The following is a 24,754-nucleotide window of genomic DNA, read 5'->3' as shown; positions in this document are numbered from 1 at the left end:
CCACCTGTCATTGTGTCTCTCTCTCTCTTTCTTTCCCTTCTCTCTTTCTCTTTCTTTCCCTTCTCTCATTCTGTACCACACTAGATTCTTAAGGACGTACAGCTGCTGTGGTTTATGGCCCAATTTTCAACCCAGCAAAATGACTGTCTTAAAATTTTCCCATCAACTCTTAAAAAAATGTCAATGATGAAAAAATCTGCAGACACAGAAATATAAAAGATGAAAAAGTTTAGACATTTTTGTTTTACTTCGATTTTGTTACAACAGGCTTTATTTAATATAAATCACCCCTCCTTCTCCTGAGCCTCCACAAATAAAATGTGAAATTTTGGATTGGTGTGGCCTCAGACCTGCAAATAAAGATAGTCTGGCTCGGGCTGGTTTGAGCTTGGGTTGGGTCAGGCTGGATATTTTTATAGGCCCGATCTTAGACCGTCCACTAGAAATTGTAAGTGGACGGTCTGGAAGAATTTACAATTCAAACAATGGATACAGTGCAAAACAAGCTGTCAGCTATTAGTGCTGGGCTGCGGGCAAGGTGGTTTTGGGCTTCCAAGCCTACACAAGGTGGGGATACTTCAGGCAGAATCGGTTGAATGCATCATAGATAGCCTGTCTAAAAAGAAAAAACAGCCATTCGTTAGTGTATAACAGAAACAAATAATAGCAACGACAGCTCAAAACTTCAAAAGAGCCTTAGTAATCTATACAGTGGTACCTCTGCTTACAAATGTCTCTACCTTGCAAAACCGGTGGGTATACGTGAATCCCGGCAGTCTTCGTGTCCCCTTCCCACTCTGTAAACAGTCTAATGTATGGTCCTGCTACAAAGAGCTATTATTTACCGTATTTTCCGCACTATAAGGCGCACCGGGTTATAGGGCGCACCCCAAAAAAATAGTTTTTGGTCCTATTTTTGACATACATAAGACACACCGGATTATAAGGCGCTACAATGGGAACGTGGACAAAACAGTCAGATAGTTCAGTCCAACTTATAACCCCCTTAACATTCCGAAAGCTTGCAAAGACGCAAATACGTGTCGAGAACACGTGCGGATGCGGTGTCCATACGATGTCACTCAAATGCATCGTTCCATCATTTGGAAGGTTAAAGTCTTGGGATTCAAGAAATGCCATCCATTCCTTAGTTTCTATTTTCTTTTTCGCTCGCAACTTTACTGTATATATGACAATAAACACTTGGAATTGAGTTTAATTTAAAAATAGACACTCCATTCCATCCATTATCTGCACCGCTTATCACAGAAACATCGAGTTCAGTCTGAAACAAGATACAGGGATAATATAGAAAGCCGGAGTAGCTCACCGAAGTCGTTGTGTTCATAATAATGTGCAGCCGTGGTCCTCTTATATCCGTGAGTTTAGTAAATCCAGGAGATTAAGATACAAAATAGTAAAAAAATGCGCATTCATCTTTTTCGGCCAATTGCAGGCTTTGTTTTGCCGTTTAAGCCAATGCCAGCCTGTAAATGACAAAAAGGATCCGCCTCTTGACCTCCGAATAACTTTAGCCAATAGTAATCCATTCAAATGATGATTGACACATTGGTTAGCCAATGAAACGCCGGTAAATAAATCCCAGCATACACCGCGGACTACTTGGCGTTCGGTGGAAAATCTAGTTAGTTGCAAGACTTTGCGAATTAATATTGATCCATAAATAAGGCGCACTGTATTATAAGGCACATGGTCATCTTTTGAAAAAAATAAAGGCTTTTAGGTGCGCCTTATAGTGCGGAAAATACAGTACAATGGATCTCACGAAAGACATGCAGAGAAGCAGACGGCATTGGATCAATTCTTCAAAAAACGCAAGGCAAAAAAGCACTGCTTAGGACCGGAAAACAAAGAGGCCAGTAAAAGTTAAATGAATATTTTTACTATTTCCTTTATTCTTTGTTTTTTAAATTACATTACATACCTCTCGTTTTATGTTATTATTTGGTAATATAATTTCAGCATGCATGTTTCATACTCTTTTATGATTTATTAAAAAAAAAAAAAAACTTTTGCGGGCCTTGGAACGGATTTCCGAATTAATATTCAAAAGTCTCTCTACGTAAAAACGTTTCAGTTACAAAACTACTGCCAGAACAAATTAAATTCGCAAATAGAGGTATCACTGTATGTATATAAGTATAAATATTAATTATAAAGAACTACAGTAATCCTGTGCTGTATCGTGGTGGACTTCTTACAGTTTTGCTACTTCACGGATTTCATCTTGCTTACACCTTTTTTGCCTGTGTGTACTGTCAATGATGTTTCAAGTATCTGTAAAAGCCCATGTGGCAACAAAATGCTTGACCCACACAAGCAACTAAAGGCAGAGGATGATGCCTTTTATCGCCAACAAACCTGGACTTCCGACCTTCTAAACTGCTCTGGAGCCGCATGGATCTCTCTCACACACACACACACACACGCACGCACACACGCACGCACACACAAACTTTTTTGGGTCCAATATGGCTTTTTCAACAATTTGTGTTGCCAGCCTCTGCCAAAGGAAAGTAAACTTGGTTTCCTATAACGTCCACATGATAGCAAAAAAGTATAAAAGTGAAGTAAAAACGCAGTGTCCTGAAATGATTTTTTTTTTTTTTTTTTTTTAAATAAAAAATTGACACTACAGAAGTTATTTATTTTTTTTAAAAATTGTTAGGTACAGAACTTTTATTTGCCTATAAATTGGGCTTGTTCTCTGGTTTTAATGTATAATAGACTATCCGATACATTAACAATAAATATAATAATAAATAAGGACATGACTAAAAAAATACATTTTTCTACTTTGCGGCTTTGACTGTAAGTATGACCTTTTTGGTACGCAACCACCACGAAAAACGAAAGACTACTGTATATTCCAAATGATAGTATAGATTGTGGATGAAAACCAACTCTAAGCCAGGTTTAAAGCAAAAACAAAGTAAAGCAATGATACACAATGTGGCTGACTACCACGACTTTTAAATTTGTGGTACCTGAAAACGTTCTGTTTAAACAAATAAGCACTGATATGTCCTCCATTTAAATACCGAACTTCACATCCAGGCCAGATCTCTTGCAGACTGAGGACCCCTGTACGAGGGATATAGGCATCCTCTTTGGCCTGCACCACGATGATAAGATTGGTGTCGACGGGCACTAGCAGCAACAGAAAGGAAAGTAAGGAACAATGGAATAACATGTTGAATCATAGAAGTGGGTGTATACATTTTTGCATTCAGTAAAGCCTCTTTAGTGTATCTCTGCCTCTAGGACAAAGGTGTCAAACATGCAGCCTTGTGGGCCGGACCAGGCCCGCGAGACATTGCCGAAAAAAGAACCAGAGAAAATTTAGCTGGAGTTTTTTTAAATAATGTTCACTCTATTCTATTCTTAATGTCTCCAAAGCCAGGCACCACTCGCAAAGCAACTGGGGCCGCATTTCTCCGTCTCTCGTCTCCTTTTGCTCTCCCACCCTCTTTTTTTTCGCTCTTTCTTCCTATCTCGTTTTCTCTTTCTCATACTTCTTCTTTTTTGCTAAAAAGTCTCTTCATTGGCTCCTTTTCCTTTGCTCTCTCTCTCTCTCTCTTTATATATATATATATATATATATATATATATATATATATACATATATACGAGATTGTTTCTCTAGCATGTGGCCGGCTTGAATGTGTTTGACACCTCTGCTCTCGTATTTCTACATTGTGCTGATGTCGGGCCAAAATCCCTCACCCTGGAAATCATCTTTTAGGGCACCTAAAAAACTGCTTGCTTGGTTTGCATCATCAAAGACATTGTTGAGACTAACGCGTTACAAAGGTTCATTGAACACAATTACTTTTCGTCTTATCGAGTACTGTTATAGGTTAAAAGGTTGTACAGTAATCCCTCGGTTATCGCGGTTAATGGGGACCAAAACCACCCGCGAAAAGTGAAAATCCGCGAAGTAGCGACGCCCCTTCAAAAATGATTAAAAAATAAATAAATAAATATATATATATATATATATATATATATATAAAATATATTTTTTTTAAAAATTATTTTATTTTACTATTATTATTTTTTAGACCCGGTTGAAGGGGACAGAAACCACCCGCGAAAAGTGAAAATCTGCGAAGTAGCGACGCCCCTTCAAAACTGGTTACAAAAAAAAAATATATATATATATATATATATATATATATATATCTCATCTCATCTCATTAGCTACACCGCTTATCCTCAGTAGGGTCGCGGGGGTGCTGGAGCCCATCCCAGCAATCATCGGGCAGTGGGCAGGGGACACCCTGAACTGGTTGCCAGCCAATCGCAGGGCACACGGGGACAGACAACTCACTCGCTCATCCAAACCTAGGGACAATTTGGACCGGCCAATTCACCTGAAATGCATGTTTTTGGAATGTGGGAGGAAACCGGAGTGCCCGGAGGAAACCCACGCAAGCACGGGGAGAACATACAAACTGCACAGGAAGTCTGGAGCTGGATTTGAACCCACGCAGGAGGTTCCCAAGACATGAACTGTGCCGCACATGCGCTAACCACTGCGCCGCCGTGCTGCCCCATATATATATATATATATATATATATATAAAAATATAATTTTATTATTATTATTATTTTACAGCCGCGAAGCTCTGAACCCGCGAACGTGGAACCGCGAAGTAGCGAGGTCCCACTGTATCTCGACTTTTGTTACTAGTTAGTACGTGACTCTGTTGGTCTGCTGTTTTATCAAGGCAGATTACTTATTATAGTGTCCTCTGATTGATGAATACTGTTGCCTCACTTGCATTGTCACGTACATCCCTCAATCCGGTAGAGACATTTACTGAACAGTGTTTATATTTTCCTAGAAAATCCAACTAACTACAGCAATGGTGGCGCCGTCTCAAGTACAGAGTATGAAAACGCTGAATTTCTCCTCATATACATGGGCAGCCTACCATATATACTCACATGCAGTGTTCCCTCTAAGCTGCGCGTGTGCGGAATTGCGCACTGCTCGCACATTCTCAGAGCACAAGAAAATCTAGCCGGCGCACAAAAATGAGGGCTCAAAATTACAAATTAAGAAGCGACTTAAGTCAAAGTTACAGTGCATGAAGGTAAAAATACACGGGTTCCCCTGACGTTGTGTCCTAAATGTGGTATTTTGAAGTCGAGTTGAAGTAGAACGAAGTTGAGTAAGTTAGTAGAGTTTGACGAAAACCGGCTTCTTCGGCTCGGCTCACTAAAAGGAACCAGCTCTTTCGGGTCCTAAACGGCTCTTCAGGTTGTTTTTTCTTCTTTAATCCCAACATGACCAAATATTATTTAAAATTATGCACAAAATGACTTAAAGGAAGGGGGGAATAGAACAAAAAAGAAAAAAATACCAAAATGAAAAAGTAGTTAAAAGAAACAAAAGGAAGAGAAAAAAAGAAGGAAAAATTTAGAAAAAAGGCAGAAAAAAAAAGAGAAAAATGTCGGAAAAAAGTAAATAGAGAACCAAAAGAAAAAAGTAACAGCTCGGAAAAATTAAACACAATGAGATTCTTTTTAAAAGAATTTAAAAAAAAAGTAGAAAAAAACACGGAAAAAAGAAGAAAAAGTTTGTGTTGCATACGAATAATTTCCAATTATATCAAGTGAATCTTGTTGCCAACATTGTACTTCCACTAAAAAATGCGATTAAGTACAGTTCTGTATCTTACATTCGACTAAATAAGCCCTCCAAAATGTTAATATTATGCGACAAAATATATCAGGAAATAAAAAGAAATGGATATGTTGTGAAAGAATTGTAAGAACAAACGACGTTTGTAGGCCGTACAACCTTTGCAATAGTACATGGGTCAATTCATTCAAAAGGGAAAAATAATTTTGCATTGCCGGAAACTCAGCAAAATGTAACTTGATGTCAAGTTTTGGACATGTTTAAAAATTAATTATCTTGCCACACTTTGGATTATGGTTGCTCACTGTTGTTTCAAGCGTTGCTCACCGACTTTGTGTGAACGCTCAGGCCTGTGGAAAATTAGAGGGAACAATGCTCACATGTAAGCAGAATTTACAACTATAAAATAAAATACTAAAATCAGAGACTCAGCGTATATGCACACATTTGTTTTTTTGTCACCAGTAGTGAATGATAAGCAGTGCATGGGAGGAGGGCATGGCTTACAGATAAACAACAACTAACAAAAAATCAATAGGGAAAATGTGAACACAAAATTTAGGGCAAAAGTGTGCTCAATTTTTTGTAATATTTTTGCAAAACACCACGCGCAGAAAAAAATAGAAAACATCTTGAAGAGTTACCAGAAATGGAGGAGATCGGCCATGGACCCCAAAGGTAAAAAGATTAAAATAAAACAATCAAACTGTATTAATGTAATTTTATTTAGCGTTTCTTTGTTTTTGTACGTGTTTGTCTTGCTGTCGGTCACCCCTGTCGAGGCATATAACCAGTGTAGATAGATAGCTAGATAGCTCGCTTTTCAAAAGGCTACTGTTTTATTTTTATAAACGAATGCTGTGTTTTATTGCACTCTTTTGGTTGCCCAGATAAGGGACACGTACTACATTTTCCATTTTGATTTTTTTTTTTTAAATCCCCAAAATAACCATGACCTCAAAATTTGATTTCTTTAATTCTGTTAAAGCAGTGAAACAATGTAATTTGTCAATATTATAAAGTTTCTAGAAAAGAATAGTTATGTGGAGCATCATTTTCCAAAGGATGCCCTGCATCCATTTTATTTATTTTGATAGTAGGCTATTATTACTTATATTGTTATTATAGATACTTACATAATGTGTTGCATTCATTATAAGGCTTACACAGTGAAGAAAATAAGTATTTGAACACACTATTTTGATATCCCTCCAACTTAGAAATCATGTAGGGGTCTGAAATTTTCATCATGTGTTCCACTGTGAGAGAGATAAACTAAAAAGAAAAATCCAGAAACCACAATGCATGATTTTTTGTAACGATTTATTTGTGTGCTATATCTGCAAATAAGTATTCAAACACCTGAGAAAATGAATGTTAATATTTGGTACCGTACCCTTTGTTTGCTATTAGCGGTCAAACGTTTCCTGTAGATTTTCACCAGGTTTGAACACACTGAAGAAGGGATCTTGGCCCAATCTTCTACACCAGGGGTGTCAAACTCATTTTAACTCGGGGGCCACACGATAGAACAAACATTCTGTTGGGGGCCGGACCAGTAGATCAAAGAGAAAGAAAAAGAGAGATAAAGAAATAAGAGAAAGATGGGGGATAAAGAAAGAGAGAGAGGGGGAGAGCCTGAGAAACAAAAGAGATAAAAAGAGAAGTCATGAGAGAGGGGGAAAGAAAGGGAGAGGAAGAAAGAAATCTAAAGAGAAATAGAAAGACAGAAGGAGATTAAAGAGAAAAGAAAGCACAAAAGATAGGAAGAGAGAAAGAGAAAAGAGAGAAAAGGAAATTAGAGCAAAATAAGTTAAAAAGACAGAGAGAGAAAGAGATAAAGAGCAACAAAGGAAGAGAAAAAGAGAGACACAGAGTGAAAGAGAAAGAGAGTGGGAGAAAAGGAGTGGAAAGAGAGAGAGAGAGAGAGAGAGAAATAAATACAAGTGCAGTGTCTTTGTGAGAACCACCATTCTTTAGCAACATTGAGTTGACATATTTCAACCTGCAGCTTGTTTTTATCTTGCGCTTCTCTGAGTGTTGTCTCGCGGGCCGGATTCAATCCCTTAGCGAGCCTGATCTGGCCCGCGGGCCGCCAGTTTGACACCTGTGTTCTACACAGATCTTCTCTAGATCAGTCAGGTTTCTGGGCTGTCGCTGAGAAACACGGAGTTTGAGCTCCCTCCAAATATTATCGATTGGGTTCAGGTCTGGAGACTGGCTTGGCCATGCTAGAACCTTGAAATGCTTCTCACTGAGCCATTCCTTGGTTTTCCTGGCTGTGTGCATCGGGTTGTTGTCGTGTTGGGCGACCCGGCCACTACCCATCTTCAATGCTCTGACTGAGGGAAGGAGGTTGTTCCCTAAAATCTCACAATACACAGCCCCAATCATCCTCTCTTTAATGCAGTGTACTCATCCTGTCCCATGTGCAGAAAAACACCCCCAAAGCATGATGCTACCACCCCCATGCTTCAGAGTAGGTATGGTGTTCTTCGGATTATACTAGTCATTCTTCTTCCACCAAACACAGTGGAAATATGATCAAAAAGTTCTGTTTTGGTCTCATCTGACCACATAACTTTCTCCCATGACTCCTCTGTATCATCCGAATGGTCATATGCAAACTTAAGATGGACCTTGACATGTGCTGGTTTATGTAGGAGAACCTTTTCTGCCATGTTTGATTTCAAATCACGACATCTTAGTGTTTTACCTACAGTAACCTTGGTCCCAGCTCTTTTCAGGTCATTGACCAACTCCTGTTGTGATTCCTCACCTTTCTTAGAATCATTGAGACCCCACGAGGTGATGTCCTGCATGGGGCTCCACTGCGGTTGAGATTGACCGTCATGTTTAGCTTCTTCCATTTTATAATGATGGCTCTAACAGTGGACCTTTTGTCACCAAGCTGCTTGTCAATCACTCCGTAGTCCATTCCATCCTTGTGGAGGTGTACAATTTTGTCTCTGGTGTCTTAGGACAGCTCTTTGCTATGTTACAAGTCAATGTCCTACTGATTGTATGGGGTGGACAGGTGTCTTTATCAGCTAAGAACCTCAAACAGGTGCATCTGAATCAGGATGATACATGGAGTGCAGTTGGACTTCTAATGGGCGGACTAACAGGTCTTTTATTACCAGAATTCTATACACACACACAAATAAAGTGTTTAAAAATGCATGAATTGTGATTTATGGATTTCTCTTCTTAGTTATCTCACTGTGGACATGCACTTACGAAGAAAATTTCAGACCCCTCCATAAATTCTAAGTAGGAGAAATATCAAAATAGCAGGGTGTTCAAATACTCATTTTCTTCACTGCATATAAGGCTTTTATTTGTTGGCAGCTCTAGACAAATATGTTTTTTTGTTTTGTTTTGTTCTAAAATGGCTCTTCAACATTTTATGTTGCCGACGACTGCCTGGGTGTGAGTGCGCTCTCAGATAATTATCTACACAAATATAGTGATCGTTTGCCTAAATTTCTGTATAGATTGGTTTTCTCACCATTGCATTTCAAATTTCTGTTTTATACTTTTTTCCTTGAGAGCTTACTTTGAGGTCTCCTTGTGTGATGAATAGGAACTTGTTTTGAGGCTCCATGAGGCAAGGAACTGGTATGCCTTTGACATAACCCACATGCTGGACAATTGCACCGTTAATAATGTCAAGCCAACCATCCATGTGGAACACCGGTTGTGTTGGAAAAATCATGCTCAACCAATCTGAAGGATTTTAGTTTTTTTGCAATTCCAGAGAAAATGTGTTTTTTGGGTCCAATACGTAGTAACTGTAACTTATAACTGTTTTTCAGTAACGCGCCCAACACTGATAGAAGAGGATATGAAATTTCTCAGTTAGGATTTACATGAATTTAGCTCGACACCAGAACTAGGAATGTGGAGTGTCTACACTAACCAGAAAAGTTGGCCATGTGTGTGCACTCGTCCATTACTCCTTTCATGAAGCTTATGGACTCGCTGTGCAATGACGGACGAAATTTTTGGGCTGAACTGGTCTTTGTCCCCGTCAGTGATTTGTTTGCTTGAAAGTCACTGAAAAAAGTAAGAGTGGCATTATTGAGTCAATTAAAGGCAAACCGGTGGGTATTTGTGACAAAAGAGACGATAAAGAGAATAAACACTATGAGACTGCAGTAAAAAAAGCAACTTGTTAAGGGTATGTCTGAAATTAGAATCAGCCTTGAGGAGAAACGGAATACATGCTAAGGAACAGGGTTGGGTAGGGTTACTTTAACTTGATTACTTTTAGTTATTTTTGGATTACTCCAATACCAAATATGCTAATAAAAGACAAAAACTAAATATGAATAAAATTACTAAACTTTGTGCAGGCTTGGGGAGTAACGGAACACATGGAACGGCAAAAATGATGTTGGCAAGCTGTTTGGATTTATTTTCATTTTGTTTCTGTCGCATTCTATGTTAGTTTTGCCGGAGATCAAAGCCAGGAGAGAAAGCTTACCACGTGTTGTGAGTCATAATTTTATTCATATTTAGTTTATTTTGTCTTTTATTAGCATATTTGGTATTGGAGTAATCCAAAAGTAATTGAAAGTAATCCAGTTAAAGTAACCCTACCCAACCCTGCTAAGGAATCACGTAATTTGGATACCAAGAAAATGTAATTGTATCCCATTAGTTACAAAAAAAGGCGTAATCAAATAACAGGTATATTTGTTAAAACTAAGTGTATTTTTAAAGATTATATTTATAAGAGTAGACAAAATGTGTCTATCATAATTTCCGAATGACACTTGAGAGAAAGAGAAAAATAAGGGTCACACAAAACACTCGTGTACCACAAAAACACTTGGTTTGCCTTTACGGGGTGAAAATGTCATCACTATGTTGTTCATCTAGCTGAAAGGGGAACAACATCACAGTACATTGCAAGTTATGCTTTCTAGCTGTGAAATTGCTGTTATTATCCATGGACTCTACTTCTAATTTAAAGAAACAATTACAGCGAAAACCGCTTATGTTAGCTTAAGTTATCTTTCGATACCCAGCATACCCGTTGATACTTATCCAATTACTACCTCTGAAAAATATTTTCAGTGCTTTATTAGACAAAAACTCTTTGCTGGTATTCAAGTATTTTCCATATTCCCACATGACAAGTATCCTTGGGCAAAGAGTTACCCAAATTGCTGCGTCAATGGTGAAAAAGCATAACGAGCAGGTTAGTAGTCTACGCAGGAAGGTTACTTTTGTTAATAAAAACTTATGTTGGAGACAGGACCATTGTCTCAGTGTTGAAGCAATTCTAAGTCAGCACACATGATTCTTTGCATCAAGACAACCAAATTCTCATTTGATGTATAGACAGAAACTTTTGTCCTCAGTAGCTACCAGATTAATGAAATGAAATGAAATGATGTGCATTTATATAGGGCTTTTCAAGTCAATGACTTCCCATAGTGCTTTACATTGTGCTTCACATTTCCCAATAGCAGCCTTGATCTGTGCAGCCATGTAAGGCGCTAACCTGCTTATTGGGGGTATTGGGGTTTCAGTGTCTTACCCAAGGACACTTCGGCATGTAACACGGACAAGCCGGGATTCGAACTGGGATCCCTTAATCCTAAAACGATCGCTCTACCTCCTGAGCTACTGCCGCCCCAATGATGGGAAAGCCACAGTGGTTATGACCTGTCAGAACAGAGCGTAAAATCTTGTCAGTTAACTTTTAGTGTGAAATGGTGCGGAGCATAATGATAATGCTGGTCCTTTTTTTTTACCAGTGGTGTAGTGATTTGAAGAAAAAAAGTTAAATACACAAGTAAGCCTAAGCCAGATTCATTAGTTCATTGAAGTGATTAATCAAATATTAAGTCAACATCATCTGATCTGATGTATAGTTAGAAGCACTATTTACGCATTTATTCTGTTATTAATAAGTAAGCCAAACGTACATAGTCATCATACGCATATAAAATGTAAACTGTGTTGTTGCAATCACAACTGTTTTTCATAATTCTCTGTCCCACCTGGAAAACAAAGACTCCTACATCAGGATGCTTTTTGAAGATTACAGCTCCGCCTTCAACATGGTCATCCTCCATAAACTCACCCACAAACTATCCACAATCAGTTTGCCCCCCACCCTCTGCGACTAGCTCCTGGACTTTCTAACTGGCAGACCCCAGTCCATCAGAATTGGAAATAGGACATCGGCCAGCATCACCACCAACATAGGAACTCCACAGGGATGTGTCCTCAGCCCAATCCTCTACACCCTCTTTACAGACGACTGCATCGCCTCCAACAAAGACAACATCATCCTGAAGTTTACCGACAACACTGCATTGATAGGTTACATTACTGTGGGGGACGAAGCGGCCTACAGGAGGGAAGTGGCGAGTCTGGTGACATGGTGCGAGGACAACAACCTCACCCTTAATACGAACAAGACAAAGGAGATGATAGTGGACATGAGGAAGAGGAGGAGACCTCATCAACCACTATTAATCAGGGAGCAAGAATAAGAGCGGGTGAGCAGCTTTAAGTACCTGGGCGTGCACATCACAGACTATTCTGACACCATCCCCTTTCCATGTCAACATAAAATATAGGTTATTCATATGCTATAGCAGGGGTGGCGAACACGCGGCTCTAGAGCCAATAAGAATGCGGCTCTTGGCCTCATCATATTTTCTATATACTGTGGCTCTTTGCCTCATTTCATGTTTAGGTTTTTTTTCCCCTCTTAAAACACACTTGAATCCATCAGAGTTAATAACAAATAATAAATAATATTTTGAAATTAATTTGACATATTTGTTTTTTTTTCCGGACACATAACTGACTGCCATGGTGGTGTGGCTCTTTGACTCTCACAGTTAAAAAATTCGGCTCTTTGTTTCAAACTTGTTCGCCACCCCTGTGCTATAGAATAGAAGTGTGTTTTAAGCTTGGATTTAAACATTTCCACTGAGGTTGCAGATCGAATCTCAGGGGGAAGAGCATTCCACAGCACCGAGGCCCGAATGGAGAATGCTCTCGAACCTGCGGATCTCTTCTTGGCTCTTGGGATCACTAGTAGACCAGCATTTTCCGAGCGAAGGCTACAGACCGGAACATAGGGGGAAATTAAATCTGAAAGATATGAGGGAGCAAGTCCATGCATGATTTTGTATACTACCAACAGAACCTTAAAATCACATCTTAAACTAACAGGGAGCCAATGCAGGTTAGCTAAAATCGGGGTAATGTGGTCCAACTTTCTTGTCTTAGTTAAAAGCCTCGCTGCAGCATTTTGTACTAGCTGAAGGCTCTTGATTTTGGACTTCGGGAGAGCGGAGAGTAGTGCATTACAGTAATCGAGACGGGAGGTAACAAACGCATGAATTATAATCTCCGCATCCGACTGAGACAGCATAGGGCGAATTTGAGGTCATTTATGACACCTACATTTTTGACTGAGTCACCCTGGAGTATATTACATTTGTCAATGTTCAGAGCTGTTTTTGAGAACAAGTCACGGCATTTAGATGGACCAATAACTAGTATTTCGGTCTTTTCAGAGTTAAGGCGCAAGAAGTTGAGTGAGATCCATTCTTTTATCTCAGTGAGGCAGGCCTCCAAATGTCCACAGTTTAGTGTGGCAGATTCCTCCATCGGAAGATATAGTTGAGTGTCATCTACGTAGTAATTGAAACTGATATTATACTTGCCAATAATATCACCTAATGGAAGCATGTAAATGCTGAAAAGAAGGGGGCCAAGTACAGAACCCTGCGGAACACCACAGGTAACACTAAAGAGCTAAACGAAGAGTAAAACAAGAAAGTAATAAATAGCCAATAAAACACATTATACTTTAAAGGGGCGGTGTGTGAGGCATATGATAAAAAATAGGCAAGTCTGAAGAGGTGAGTTTTGAGTCGGGATTTGAAGGTGGACAGGGTTGCAGAATTTTGGAGGTCAGGCGGCAATAAGTTCCAGAGCTGGGGGGGTAGAGCGGCTGAAAGCTCCTCTCCCCATTGAGCTGAGGCGGGCAGGGGAAATAGTGAGATGGAGAGAGGAAGATGATCTGAGGTACTTGGACTATTCGTGCACCACAGTAACTTTCAACTGTGTTTTATCTTATTTTTATCTTATTGCCTTAACTCGTCTTGAGGTAATCTTGTATTTTTATCTTTTTGATATTTGTAATATTCTTTTATGTATACATGTATATAGTTTCTTGGATTTATTACGCTGGCAACTGTGTAGACAGCAAAGTAAGAATTTCATTGTGCAGGGAATAGTGGTTCTTTACTGTGCATATGACAATAAACACTTTGAATCAAAGGCACTTGCATCAGACAAAGGAGGACACCAGTCAATCTGAAATGAATGGACAGCCTTGTAAATCTGAAGATAGTTAAGAGGTTTGGCATCTTCATTCGGTATTTCCATAACTTTATTCATTACCTGTTCATTCTCATTGGGTATTTCCATAACTTTATTCATTTCTTGTTCATTTTCATTTGGTATTTCCATAACTTTATTCATTTCATTGTCTTTGTTATCTTTATTCATTTCATTGTCTTTGTTACATTTATTCATTTCATTATCTATGTTGTCTGGCATCATTTAATTGTCTTTGTTGCCTTTGTTAACTGCCTTCCTAGCTTTCAACTTGTTAGCAAACGATTTCGGGCAGTTCCTATAGAGGTGGTTTGTTTCTCCACAGAGATTGCATTTTCTGCATTCCTCAAAGGAATGTCCAATTGTCCTGCACTTTCCACAAAAAAATCGATCACAAACCTCAGCCAGATGCCCATGCTCACCACATTTGCGACAGAGTTTCGGTTGTCCTTGATAGTGGATAACGCCACGGTTTTCCCCCAGGACTATCATCGACGGTAGGTGTTTCAGTCCCAGAAACCCCTGAGGATCTTGCCATTGCTGGATGGGTATCCTCCAGGCACAAGTCCAAACGTTTTTCTCATCCCTCACCTTCATAGCCTGGCCTTTTATCGAGCAATATCTACTCAACCAATAACAGATGTCATCAGCATTCACCACTTCATTAAACATCCTGACAATGACTATATTGCTAGCATTATCAGTCAACTCCTCCACTGTAAATCCAGAAAACTGGGGCCTCACCCCCTCGAAGCGATTCCAAAACTCTTGATAAAGAGCCGCCGTTACAAAACTTACATCAAAGCCTTTGCCAGAAGGCAAGCTTATGACGCAATGTAACTCCTCCGGTTTAAACTTCAGAATTTTTTCAAGAAACTTGTTCATAAAATCAAGTCTTGACATTCCTACATCTTTGAACAAGAATCGTACGCAGTTATGTTTCCGCCCGCCGGCATAATGCCCGGCCATGGCAGGACTCAGCTGCTTTACTTCTAGCTCTGTCAAAATGGTTCGAATTGTAAGCAACGCGTGCAGTTTTCATCTATCTGATACAGTAAATCACCAAAACGCAGAGCCGCTTCTAGAGTTAAATTGACTCAGTCAACCACACGTGAAAAATCAAGATGCTGAGCCTTCAATTGACGCGACGGCAAATGCTGTCCATTTCGATTTCCATTTAATGCAGAACATGCCCATGCCCTGTTTGTTTTCTGTTATCAGTGTCAATAAATCTGTTCAAACTGTAAACCCTTCAAACAAGTACAAGTTTAACAAAACACATCCCAGGGTTGGTTGTAAATTTAGAAAGTTTCAGATCAAGGGAAAATGTTATTGTGGCCTGTGCAGACATTTTGTGATTAAGGGCTATACAAATAAATGTCACTTGACTTCGGTTCTTAATGTGCTTTTAATGTGAAGTAAAACAGAGCATATCTTGTCTGCCATGTGAAAGGTAGTTTTATTTTTGCTTAATAAACTATACTATGTGGTACAATTTAAGCACTTTTCCATAGGACTACAAGAAACTACAGGACCATAGTTTCCTCCATTTCCTTATCAAGGTTGCATTTTTCATTTATCTTGAACAGAATTCAATAAACATAGTTATATTTAGTTTCTTTGATCTTTTTTTTTTTTTAGCATATTTGATATTGGAGTAATACAAAAGTAATTAATGATAGTAATCAAGTAACATGAATGCAATATTATGGTACCTGGATTCCGTTACTGATTAAATTTTTGAACAAGTAACTTGTATTGGATTACATTTTCAGCCCTCCCATCCCTGATTATAATACTACGCAGCTACAAATTCTCACCTTGGTAAAAGGTTTAAACTTGTCTTGGTGTTGTCCACAGATAATAACGTGTCTGCTTTGTCCCCAATCACAGATTGTCCGATCCACAGGTTGGACCCAATCGCTATTTTCTGTCCTACCCTCGAGTAGAGGCCCTGTGGTACGCCCTCTTCTGTAGGCCGGTGGATCAAGTGCTTTAAAGAATTCACTCTGCCTGAAGAATGTTTTATAAACTCTTGAGCCATCTTGAATGAGTCAGCCTAAAATATGGAAAAAAATGTAACAATATGAAGCCCTCAAATTTGAGAGTTCTTATGAAGTAAAAAATTAAATGTCAACAAACCCCACAATACTCCAACAGTTTAATGATCTCTTCCTCATAGACAGAATTGATGGCATATTGCTTCTCCAGCTCTGACCAATTCACTGCTTTACTTAAAACCCCCTGTGGAGACAGCGAAGACACAAAAATAAAGTATTTTTCTCAAAAAAAAAATATATATTTTGATGTTACACAATCCCAATACAGTGCCTACGAAAGGTATTGATATCCTAAGAACTTTTCTTGTCATTTTGGCACATTTCAGGCTTGAAACTTAAAGCTGGGAAAATGAAAATATTTTCAAAGAAAACCATGTGAGGAACAATCGTGAAGTACAGCCTGCTCTTTCAGCTTAACCAACTGACTTTCCAATGTTCCCTGCTGACTTAATGATCCAATGTCAACCTACATGACTAACAATGACAAAGAAAGTGCATTTGTTTGTAATGTGTGAGCAATAATGTCAAAATGGAAAGAGCATAAAACAATTGCTAACCTACCAAGACCTAGCCTTCCCTTTAAACTTTCGACCCAAAGAAGGAAAACAATAATCGAAGAAGCAAAAGAGAGGCCTACGATCACATTGGATGACCAGCAAGCATACACAGCTGAGGTGGGACAATCTGTACATAAGACAACTATTAGTCGTACTCTGAATGGCAAGAAGAATACCCTTTCTGAAAGAATACCATAAAAAGGTCCCTTTTGGCGTTTGCCAAAAGCAACATAGGAGACATACATAACATGTGGAACAGGGTGCTGTGGTTCGATAAGTCTAAATTTAAACTTTTTTGGCTGAATGCAAAGCATGACATTTGGCATAGGACTGCAAATCAACCTAACACTATCTCCACTGTGTTGGCAGCATCATGCTCTGCAGTTGCTTTTCTTCGGCAAGGTCTGGGATGATCGCTAAGAGTTGAGGGGAAGATGGATGGAGCCAAACACAGGGCAAACATTTTTTGGGAGTCTGCAATTCTGCAAGAGACCTGAGAATGGTGCGCATGTTCACCTTCCGACAGGACATTGACCCTAAACATAAAGCAAAATCTACAATGGAATTATATAAAACTAATAATATGAAGGTATTATAATGGCCACGCCAAAGTCCAGACCTAAATCTGATCGAGCGTTTGTGGAAAGATCTGAAAAATGCTCTTCACAAACAATCACTATCAAACCTTAAAGAACTAGTTGTTTAGTAGGGAAGAATGGGCAAATATTTATGTTTCAAGATGTGCAAAACTTACAGACATACATACCCATAAAGAGACTTGTGCCTGTGATTGCAGCAGAAAGAGGTTGTTCAAACTATTAACTCAAAGGAGGCAATCTTTTTTGCAACGCCTACTTTTTATTTTTTTTATTTGTTAGCACATTAGAAAAATTTGGCTAGATCTTTTTACAATTGTTCTTCAAATGTTGGTTCCTAATGTAATTGTATACCGTTAGTGACAAAAGTTTTTGTATCGACAAGTTCTAAGCCTGAAATATGGCAGATGACTTCAAAGTTTTTATTTTTATTTTAAAAATACATTTTATCATGGATCCATGTTTTTAGTGGTGAAGTCAAGCCTCTAATACAGTATTTTCCGGACTATAAGGCATACCTAAAGCCCCGAGGTTTGCAATGAAATTGACAGTGCGCCTTGCAGTTCATTGCGCTTTATCGACCAGAAAATACATGCAATTGGAAATACATAATTACAATGAAATGCTACAACAAATTACACCAGTTTATGAATACATTTATTTTTGGTGGCGAAACCAGAATTTTAATTTTAAATAAAATACAATTTTGTGCCTTTTTGTTTGCAACCCTAACTCTTATTTTTAATTTCATGCGCCTTGCATGTGGAAATCTTTCACACAGGATAGTTTTTTTTTTTTTCAAAGGTTGGCCTTATTATCCAGTGTGCCTAGTAGTCCGGAAAATACGATATTATTTATTATGTGGTGCTTCAGAAAAAAGAAGGAGCAGATTACCGTGGTGAAGACACTTGAGGCAGTGGACCATGACAGACAAGGAATCAGTGGAATGGGCTTCGGCCAGTTCGTCACGGCTAAAGATGACATCTTGAGGGACGCAAATGTTTCAAAATGTTGTTAAAGGTAAGAACCGCATGCGTGAACAAGTAAAGAAAATATTCTCATTTGGACTTCACATTTTATATTACCTTATTCTGGAGAAGAATGACTTGCTTGCATAATATCAATTACTCCTCTTTTATCCTAATGTACATGTCGTCCAGGAATGCTGCTACTGTAATCCCTCGCTGTATCCCACTTTACTTTACACGGTTGTTTTTTTTTGCGGAGTTTCATTGTGCATTGGCTTCTGCATTCTGATTGGCTAAACAGTCGCCCCACCCCTTTCTTGCCTTTTTTAGCCAGTGCGTCAATGAAGTTGTGGTCTGAGTTGTACACGCACATAAAACAGCTTATTGAACTCACATTACGTGCGCGCAAATCTTTTTCAATGTCAAGTTTCTTTAAAAGCCATGTCAACAAAACACTCTGGACCCACAAATGCACCAGAAGGCAGAGAAGATGCTTTCTATTTAGGGCGGGGGTCTGGAACCAATGGCTTGCGAGCCCAATATAGCTCTTATCAATGGTACATCTGGACCGGAGATAAAATTGGATGTCTGGTTCTCTTTTTGTATTGTTCCGAATTTAGGTTGTGTGGAAATAATTTTTGCACATGCCTAATATGCCATTTGGTTGGGTCGTATCTATACGGCACAATCTGAACTACAGTTTACCGTCAATGTGTCACACCAACAGACCCCGTTTTGGCTGTGCATTGCTATCAATCATTTGTATTGAAGATTATTTAAAAATGTATGTTCACTGGCGAGGCACTTTATGATGAAAACCCACAGAACAAACTGTAAACACTCATAAAAGCCAGAAAAGCACTCAGAGCAATTTTTAGGGGTAAGCAGTAGAGATGGGCGGAGCTATTCACACATAACGAAAGCATTCACTTATATATCTCTCTAAATAAGTTGGTATCCTTCTTGCTTGCAGTATTGTGTAACATTTTTCCAAAAGAATATTGCCCACACATTGTTTTGAAACCATTCCAAAATGAGCCTTAACACTTATGTAGCCTAACTGCGGCAGGGAGACCAATTTTAGGTGGTATATTTAGATTGATATGGGACAAAACCTGTGGCATTATTATTATTTCATAAATTTTACAAAATCGTCAAACGTCACGCATTGAAATTAAATTTGCAGAAGAATTATCTTTTGTCTTTGCAGTTTTGTTGGATTTTGTTTTGAAATATATGGTGTGCCCAAAAAAAAAAAAAAAATCTAAATATTTTGCTTTTTTTGGCTATTCGGGTCAAAAAGGTTCCCGACCTCTGATCTAGGTGACCACATGTCCCAATTTAAGCCAGACTGTCCACCGCATATTGACTCGCTGTCCTGCATTTCTGATCGAAAAACCACAATATATATATCCCTTTATCAAACAACTCTGTGAAGAGGTAAGATCAGACACAGGCTATTATGGGAACAGGTTGCTGCGGGCTTTGTGTGAGTGTTCGTTGGGAGCCAGGTCTGGGAAGTGAACGAAGGGAGCCTACTTCCCAACCAATCAACAGCTAGTTCCCTCCGAGACGCCTTTTTCTCTTCTGATTGGTCAATATGCATTTTTAATGAATTCTGAGTTGCTGACTTTAAATTTGTTGCGCATAAAAAAAGTTAAAATTGTTTTGTTTTTGTCGAATTATAAATATTTTAACTCAATTTACTGAGTTTTATTGAATTAGTCAGAGGAGAACCCACCACAAACAACAACAAAAACGTTAGTATGCGTTGTGTTTTTATAAATGCTGGCCTGATCATTTTAACTGCACATCCGTGTTGTGAGTTTTATTTGTCGCTTTATAGTTATTTTGTAACGTCCACATGATGGAGACAAATAATCAGAAGTAAAAAGTATATTCACGGTAGGGCAGGTGTTTCCAAAGGGGGCATTTATGGCCCGTAATCAAATTTGTACTGACCTATGACCTCTGTCATAGAATTAATAACATGTGTCCCGCCAGTAATGTTCACCTGAGTATGAAGTAACAATATTGTCACTTACATATCCTCCCATGGAGATACCGGTCATGCCTAAAGGCGAGTAACCCTCATTCTCCAGCCAATGAAGAAGCACAGAAGACTCCAAGATCAGAGCTCCCCCCATCACAAAAAGGTCTGATACATTCTTGAGCGAGGACCGCCTTAAAAAACAAAGCATGAAAAGCCATAAAGATTCAAGTTTATATGTTGTCATGTTCATGGTGGATGAGTGGCTGTTTCCCTTAAACACTAGAGTTGTAGGGGCACCATTTCATGTGGTGTGCCTTGAGCAAGTACAGCCTGGTGGCACCCATCCCTATCCAGGCAAACAAATGTTTCGACTTGGTCTTAAATACCATAAATGAGGGTGGGCAAACTACTACGACAGTTTTTATTCCGGCCCGACAACGGAAATGGTAAAAATATAAAGAAGTTATATATTGGTAAATGAAGTACTATTGTTTTGGTGTCACCTTGTACCCAGTGTTTGTTTGGGTGTCATCCAGAAATATTTATTTTCATTAAGCTTTAATGCAGGAATGTCCAAAGTCTAGCCCAGGGGGTAGTTACGGCCAATGATCATATTTCTACTGGCCGGCGGCCTATGTCATAAAATAATAATGTATAGAATAGAATTTACTTTTATTGTCATTCTTTGTAACCATGCACACAGAACGAAATGTCGATACACCGGACCCGTTCAGTTAAACTGTAGCAAGCCGATGCAGCCGCAGCCAAACAGGGCGCAGCCATTTTAGACCCAACTGCTGTGTTGGGAGTCATTAGGTGACCAAACCCCCCAATTCCAACCCTTAATGCCGAGCGCCAAGAAGGGAGGCAATGAGTACCAACTTTGTAAGTCTTAGGTATGACTTGGCCGAGGCTTGAACCAGCGACCTCCTAGTTTCGGAGCGGGCGCCCTACCATCTAGGCTACTGAGCTATGACCCGGAAATAATGTTGACTGCAGTTTAAAATAAATTTGTACAAAAAAGAAAAAGAAAAAAAAAACACAATTTCACCATACGATGGCAGTAGCCCTTTGGCCACCTTGCGCGTGGCTTTCTGTAAGAATTTTAGCCCATCCCATTTCCGACATATTTACTACCAAAAGCTAACTGGAAACGAACGCTGTGAAAAGGTAAAGTGACTGGACGCTGTTATAATGGCACAGCAGCGCTTTTTCACCTTTACCAAATCTGCCCCCCGCTTTCTGAAAAGTTTGGACACCCCTGCATTAATATGTATGCACTGTAGGCCAACATTGTAATAGCTGTCTACATTTTCTGAACTTTCTATTTATCATCTATTCATTTTATTTATCAATAAATTAATCTTATTTCAAAAAAACCTCTGTGCGAACACTATTGCATTTGAACATTTTAATACATATAGTCAAGTTTAGTGCTTAAAACAGGAAACCTATGTATTACTTTGCTTTAAATATGAACATTTAAAATCAATTTGATAAAACTGATCTAAATATAAAATTAAATATAACAAAACATCTGCATGAATATTTATTCACAAATAAAAATGAGTAGAATTAGGTCTACATTATCATCATTACTTGTGTATTGTAGTGGTATAAGATTCAAGACTGTCTGCTAACACACAAAAAAATAATAATATCAAATACATATTTTTTTCTCCTCCTGGCCAGGCCCCTTGCCAAATTTTTTTACCCATTGCGCTTTGCAAGTCCAAAAGATTGCCCACGCCTTCTGTATATACTCGCATATAAGCCGACCACCTAGAACTGCTTTAATAAATCCTAGAAGTATTAATGAAATGTATACCTAAATCACGGTAATTTTTAAAGTGGGTAAATAAGAAAGATGAATATACCAGTAATAAAGATAATAAAACATTTTCAAACCATTCACATTACTGTACCTCAATAGCGGACAATCGTACACCATTTTAACATTTCCTTCTTAAATTCAATATTTTTTCTCATTGTTTTCTGCTTATTCTTACCCTTATCAATAACTTTTTTCGGTCACATTATTTTGGGCAAAAAAAGGCAATACAACACACTAAATAACAATAAAACAAGACGCGGTCTTTCTCAAACACAATTGGGACAGCGCCTACTGACTGAACAGGAACTAAAAATCGGGTGATAAGTAGGATGAGGACACAGCATAGTTGTGGGCCATTGTGGACACAAGATGGAGGATAAGGTACGGAGGCCAGGCGATGCACCCAAGCCGGCGAGAAAGTCTGATTTACAGGTATTAAGCTCAGTTGAGCTAATTAGACAAAGAGCCTGAGTTGGGTGCTTGTCTTACACTCCCTTGTGTTCATTTTGTTCTATACACACGTAAGCAGATTAAGTATTGTTTTTAAAAATTCTAAATACGGCTTATATGGGAGCACTTTTAAGCATGTGTATGTCTTCCATGTGCCTTTATTGATTCTCCATGTGTTAAGGTTTCCCACAGTAGATTAGGCATATAGAATAATCAACTGTCCATTGGCGTGAATGTGTATGAAGGGTTGACAATATTGGCAGGCGAATCGATCCAAATAGCGATGCCATGCAAGTACTTTGATATCAGATCAATACTATTGTTCTGGGATTGGTCCTCTCTCACAAATTTATGCCCGATTGTATGACTGACAGGCACACTTTTACCACCTTTCCCTACCTAGCCTACTGCTGCTTCTGTCCTGCCAAGAAAAAGAGGGGACAAAATCTTGGCGTGGACCTTAATCAGAAGCTAAATATGTCAGAGGAAAACAGGAAACGCAGCGTGTTTTTTTGAACAGTGAAGGACAATGCCCCGTGTCATTTTTGTGGTAGAGTGGTGCGCTAGTGTGGCAAATTTACAAACACGTGAAAAAAGTTCAAAATACAGAGAGCAACAGTCTGCAAACAAAAATGTTAACATGTTACAATTTCTGAACAAAAACATAAATCTGTTGTCACTATGGAAACAGAGCCAAAATGGGTTCTTTGTAACATTGCTGATTTTTTGGCTCGGCTCTCTTAACTTTTGCCCTGAAGAATTTGTTTTAGTAAAAGTTTTTATTTGTAATAATGTTAAAGGTTTTTAGATTGCAAATAGTGTAAACTATACACTTTCTGACTTTATTTTCAAAATATTGTGCAATGGAAGGTTTTCGTTACATTGCTACTTTTTCATTTGACTCGCTTTACTTTTGTTCTGAAACATCTGTAATAGAAATATTTGCAATATTTTCTGTTTATCTCTAATGTTTTAACTTTCAAACTGTTGTTATTTAATAAAAAATTAAACGTGTTCTGTGTTCATCGTACATTTTAACCAACTCAAGAGAAAAGTCCTAATTATTTAATGATCATGACAAACAAGGAGTATGGTATCGAAACCATGTATTTACTTGGATAGGATCAAAACTAAAATTCCCAATAGCGCCCAACCTTAGTTGTCAATGTGAGTGAATGAAGAAGGTTAAACTTACGACTGGTCTTTTGGTTTACGGTAGCCATGTGAAGCGAGCGGCGTGTCAAGGAATAACTTTTGGGGGAGTTGGAAAGACAATAGAACAAAAAAGAAATTATTATCTAGACAAAATCAGATGGACAACGAAAGCCGAAAAGTCAAATTTCAAAATAAATAACTTGCATTCCAGGAAAGGAGTCAATCAAACTCGGAATAGGAAAATTTCGATTGCAACACAAACTTAAATTACAACATAGATTAACACACAAAAAAACAATGCCAGCATGCAAATCAAATTGTATTTGTGTAGCATTTCTAAAACAACAAAATGCAACTCAAAGTGCTGTAAAAATGTTAGATATACTGTACAATAATAAAATCACCACTCCCGACCAATGTTCCCTCTAATTTTCCACGGGTCTGAGCGTTCACACAAAGTCAGTGAGCAACGCTTGAAACAACAGTGAGCAACCATAATCCCAAGTGTGGCAGGATAATTAATTATCAAACATGTCCAAAACTTGACATTTTGCTGAGTTTCGGGCAATGCAAAATTATTTTTCTCTTTTGAATGAATTGAGTCATGTACTATTGCAAAGGTTGTACAGCCTACAAACGTCGTTTGTTCTTACAATTCTTTCACAAGATATCCATTTCTTTTTATTTCCTGATATATTTTGTCGCATAATATTAACATTTTTGGGGGCTTATTTAGTCGGTTAAAAGATACAGAACTGTACTTAATCAAATTTTTTAGTGGAAGTACAATGTTGGCAACAGGATTCACTTGATATAATTGGAAATTATTTGAATGCAACACAAACTTCTTCTTTTTTCTCTGTTTTGTTTTCTACTTTTTTTTTAAATTCCTTTAAAAAAAGTCTCATTGTGTTTAATTTTTAAGAGCTGTTACTATTTTCTTTTGGTTCTCTATTTACTTTTTTCCTACGTTTCTTTCTTTTCTTTTTTTCTGGCATTTTTCTAAATTTTTCCTTCTTTTTTTCTCTTCCTTTTGTTTCTTTTTTTTCTCAGCTTTTCACTACTTTTTCATTTTGGTATTTTTT

The 24,754-nt window shown here is 38.3% G+C and overlaps 1 protein-coding gene across 1 annotated transcript in view; it reads right to left on the bottom strand.

Annotated features, from left to right (window-relative positions):
• Positions 1-213: 213 nt before the first annotated feature.
• Positions 214-24,754, bottom strand: part of abhd18 (abhydrolase domain containing 18) — a 40,065-nt gene continuing 15,524 nt past the window's right edge. Inside the window, exons 6-13 of the mRNA XM_088344138.1 lie at positions 23,710-23,737; positions 20,283-20,421; positions 18,164-18,253; positions 16,199-16,300; positions 15,877-16,115; positions 9,597-9,733; positions 3,009-3,171; positions 214-616 (exon numbers count right to left, since the gene is read on the bottom strand). Of these exons, the coding sequence (XP_088200264.1) occupies positions 559-616; positions 3,009-3,171; positions 9,597-9,733; positions 15,877-16,115; positions 16,199-16,300; positions 18,164-18,253; positions 20,283-20,421; positions 23,710-23,737 (956 nt within the window). The 3' untranslated portion in view covers positions 214-558. The remainder of the gene's footprint in view (positions 617-3,008; positions 3,172-9,596; positions 9,734-15,876; positions 16,116-16,198; positions 16,301-18,163; positions 18,254-20,282; positions 20,422-23,709; positions 23,738-24,754) is intronic.

This window comes from Urocampus carinirostris, chromosome 9, assembly GCF_059441175.1.
Source record: "Urocampus carinirostris isolate Australia breed hairy pipefish chromosome 9, RoL_Ucar_1.0, whole genome shotgun sequence".
Lineage (NCBI taxonomy): Eukaryota > Metazoa > Chordata > Actinopteri > Syngnathiformes > Syngnathidae > Urocampus > Urocampus carinirostris.
The sequence above is the reverse complement of the archived record's forward strand: the minus strand, read 5'-3'. Positions and strand labels throughout refer to the sequence as shown.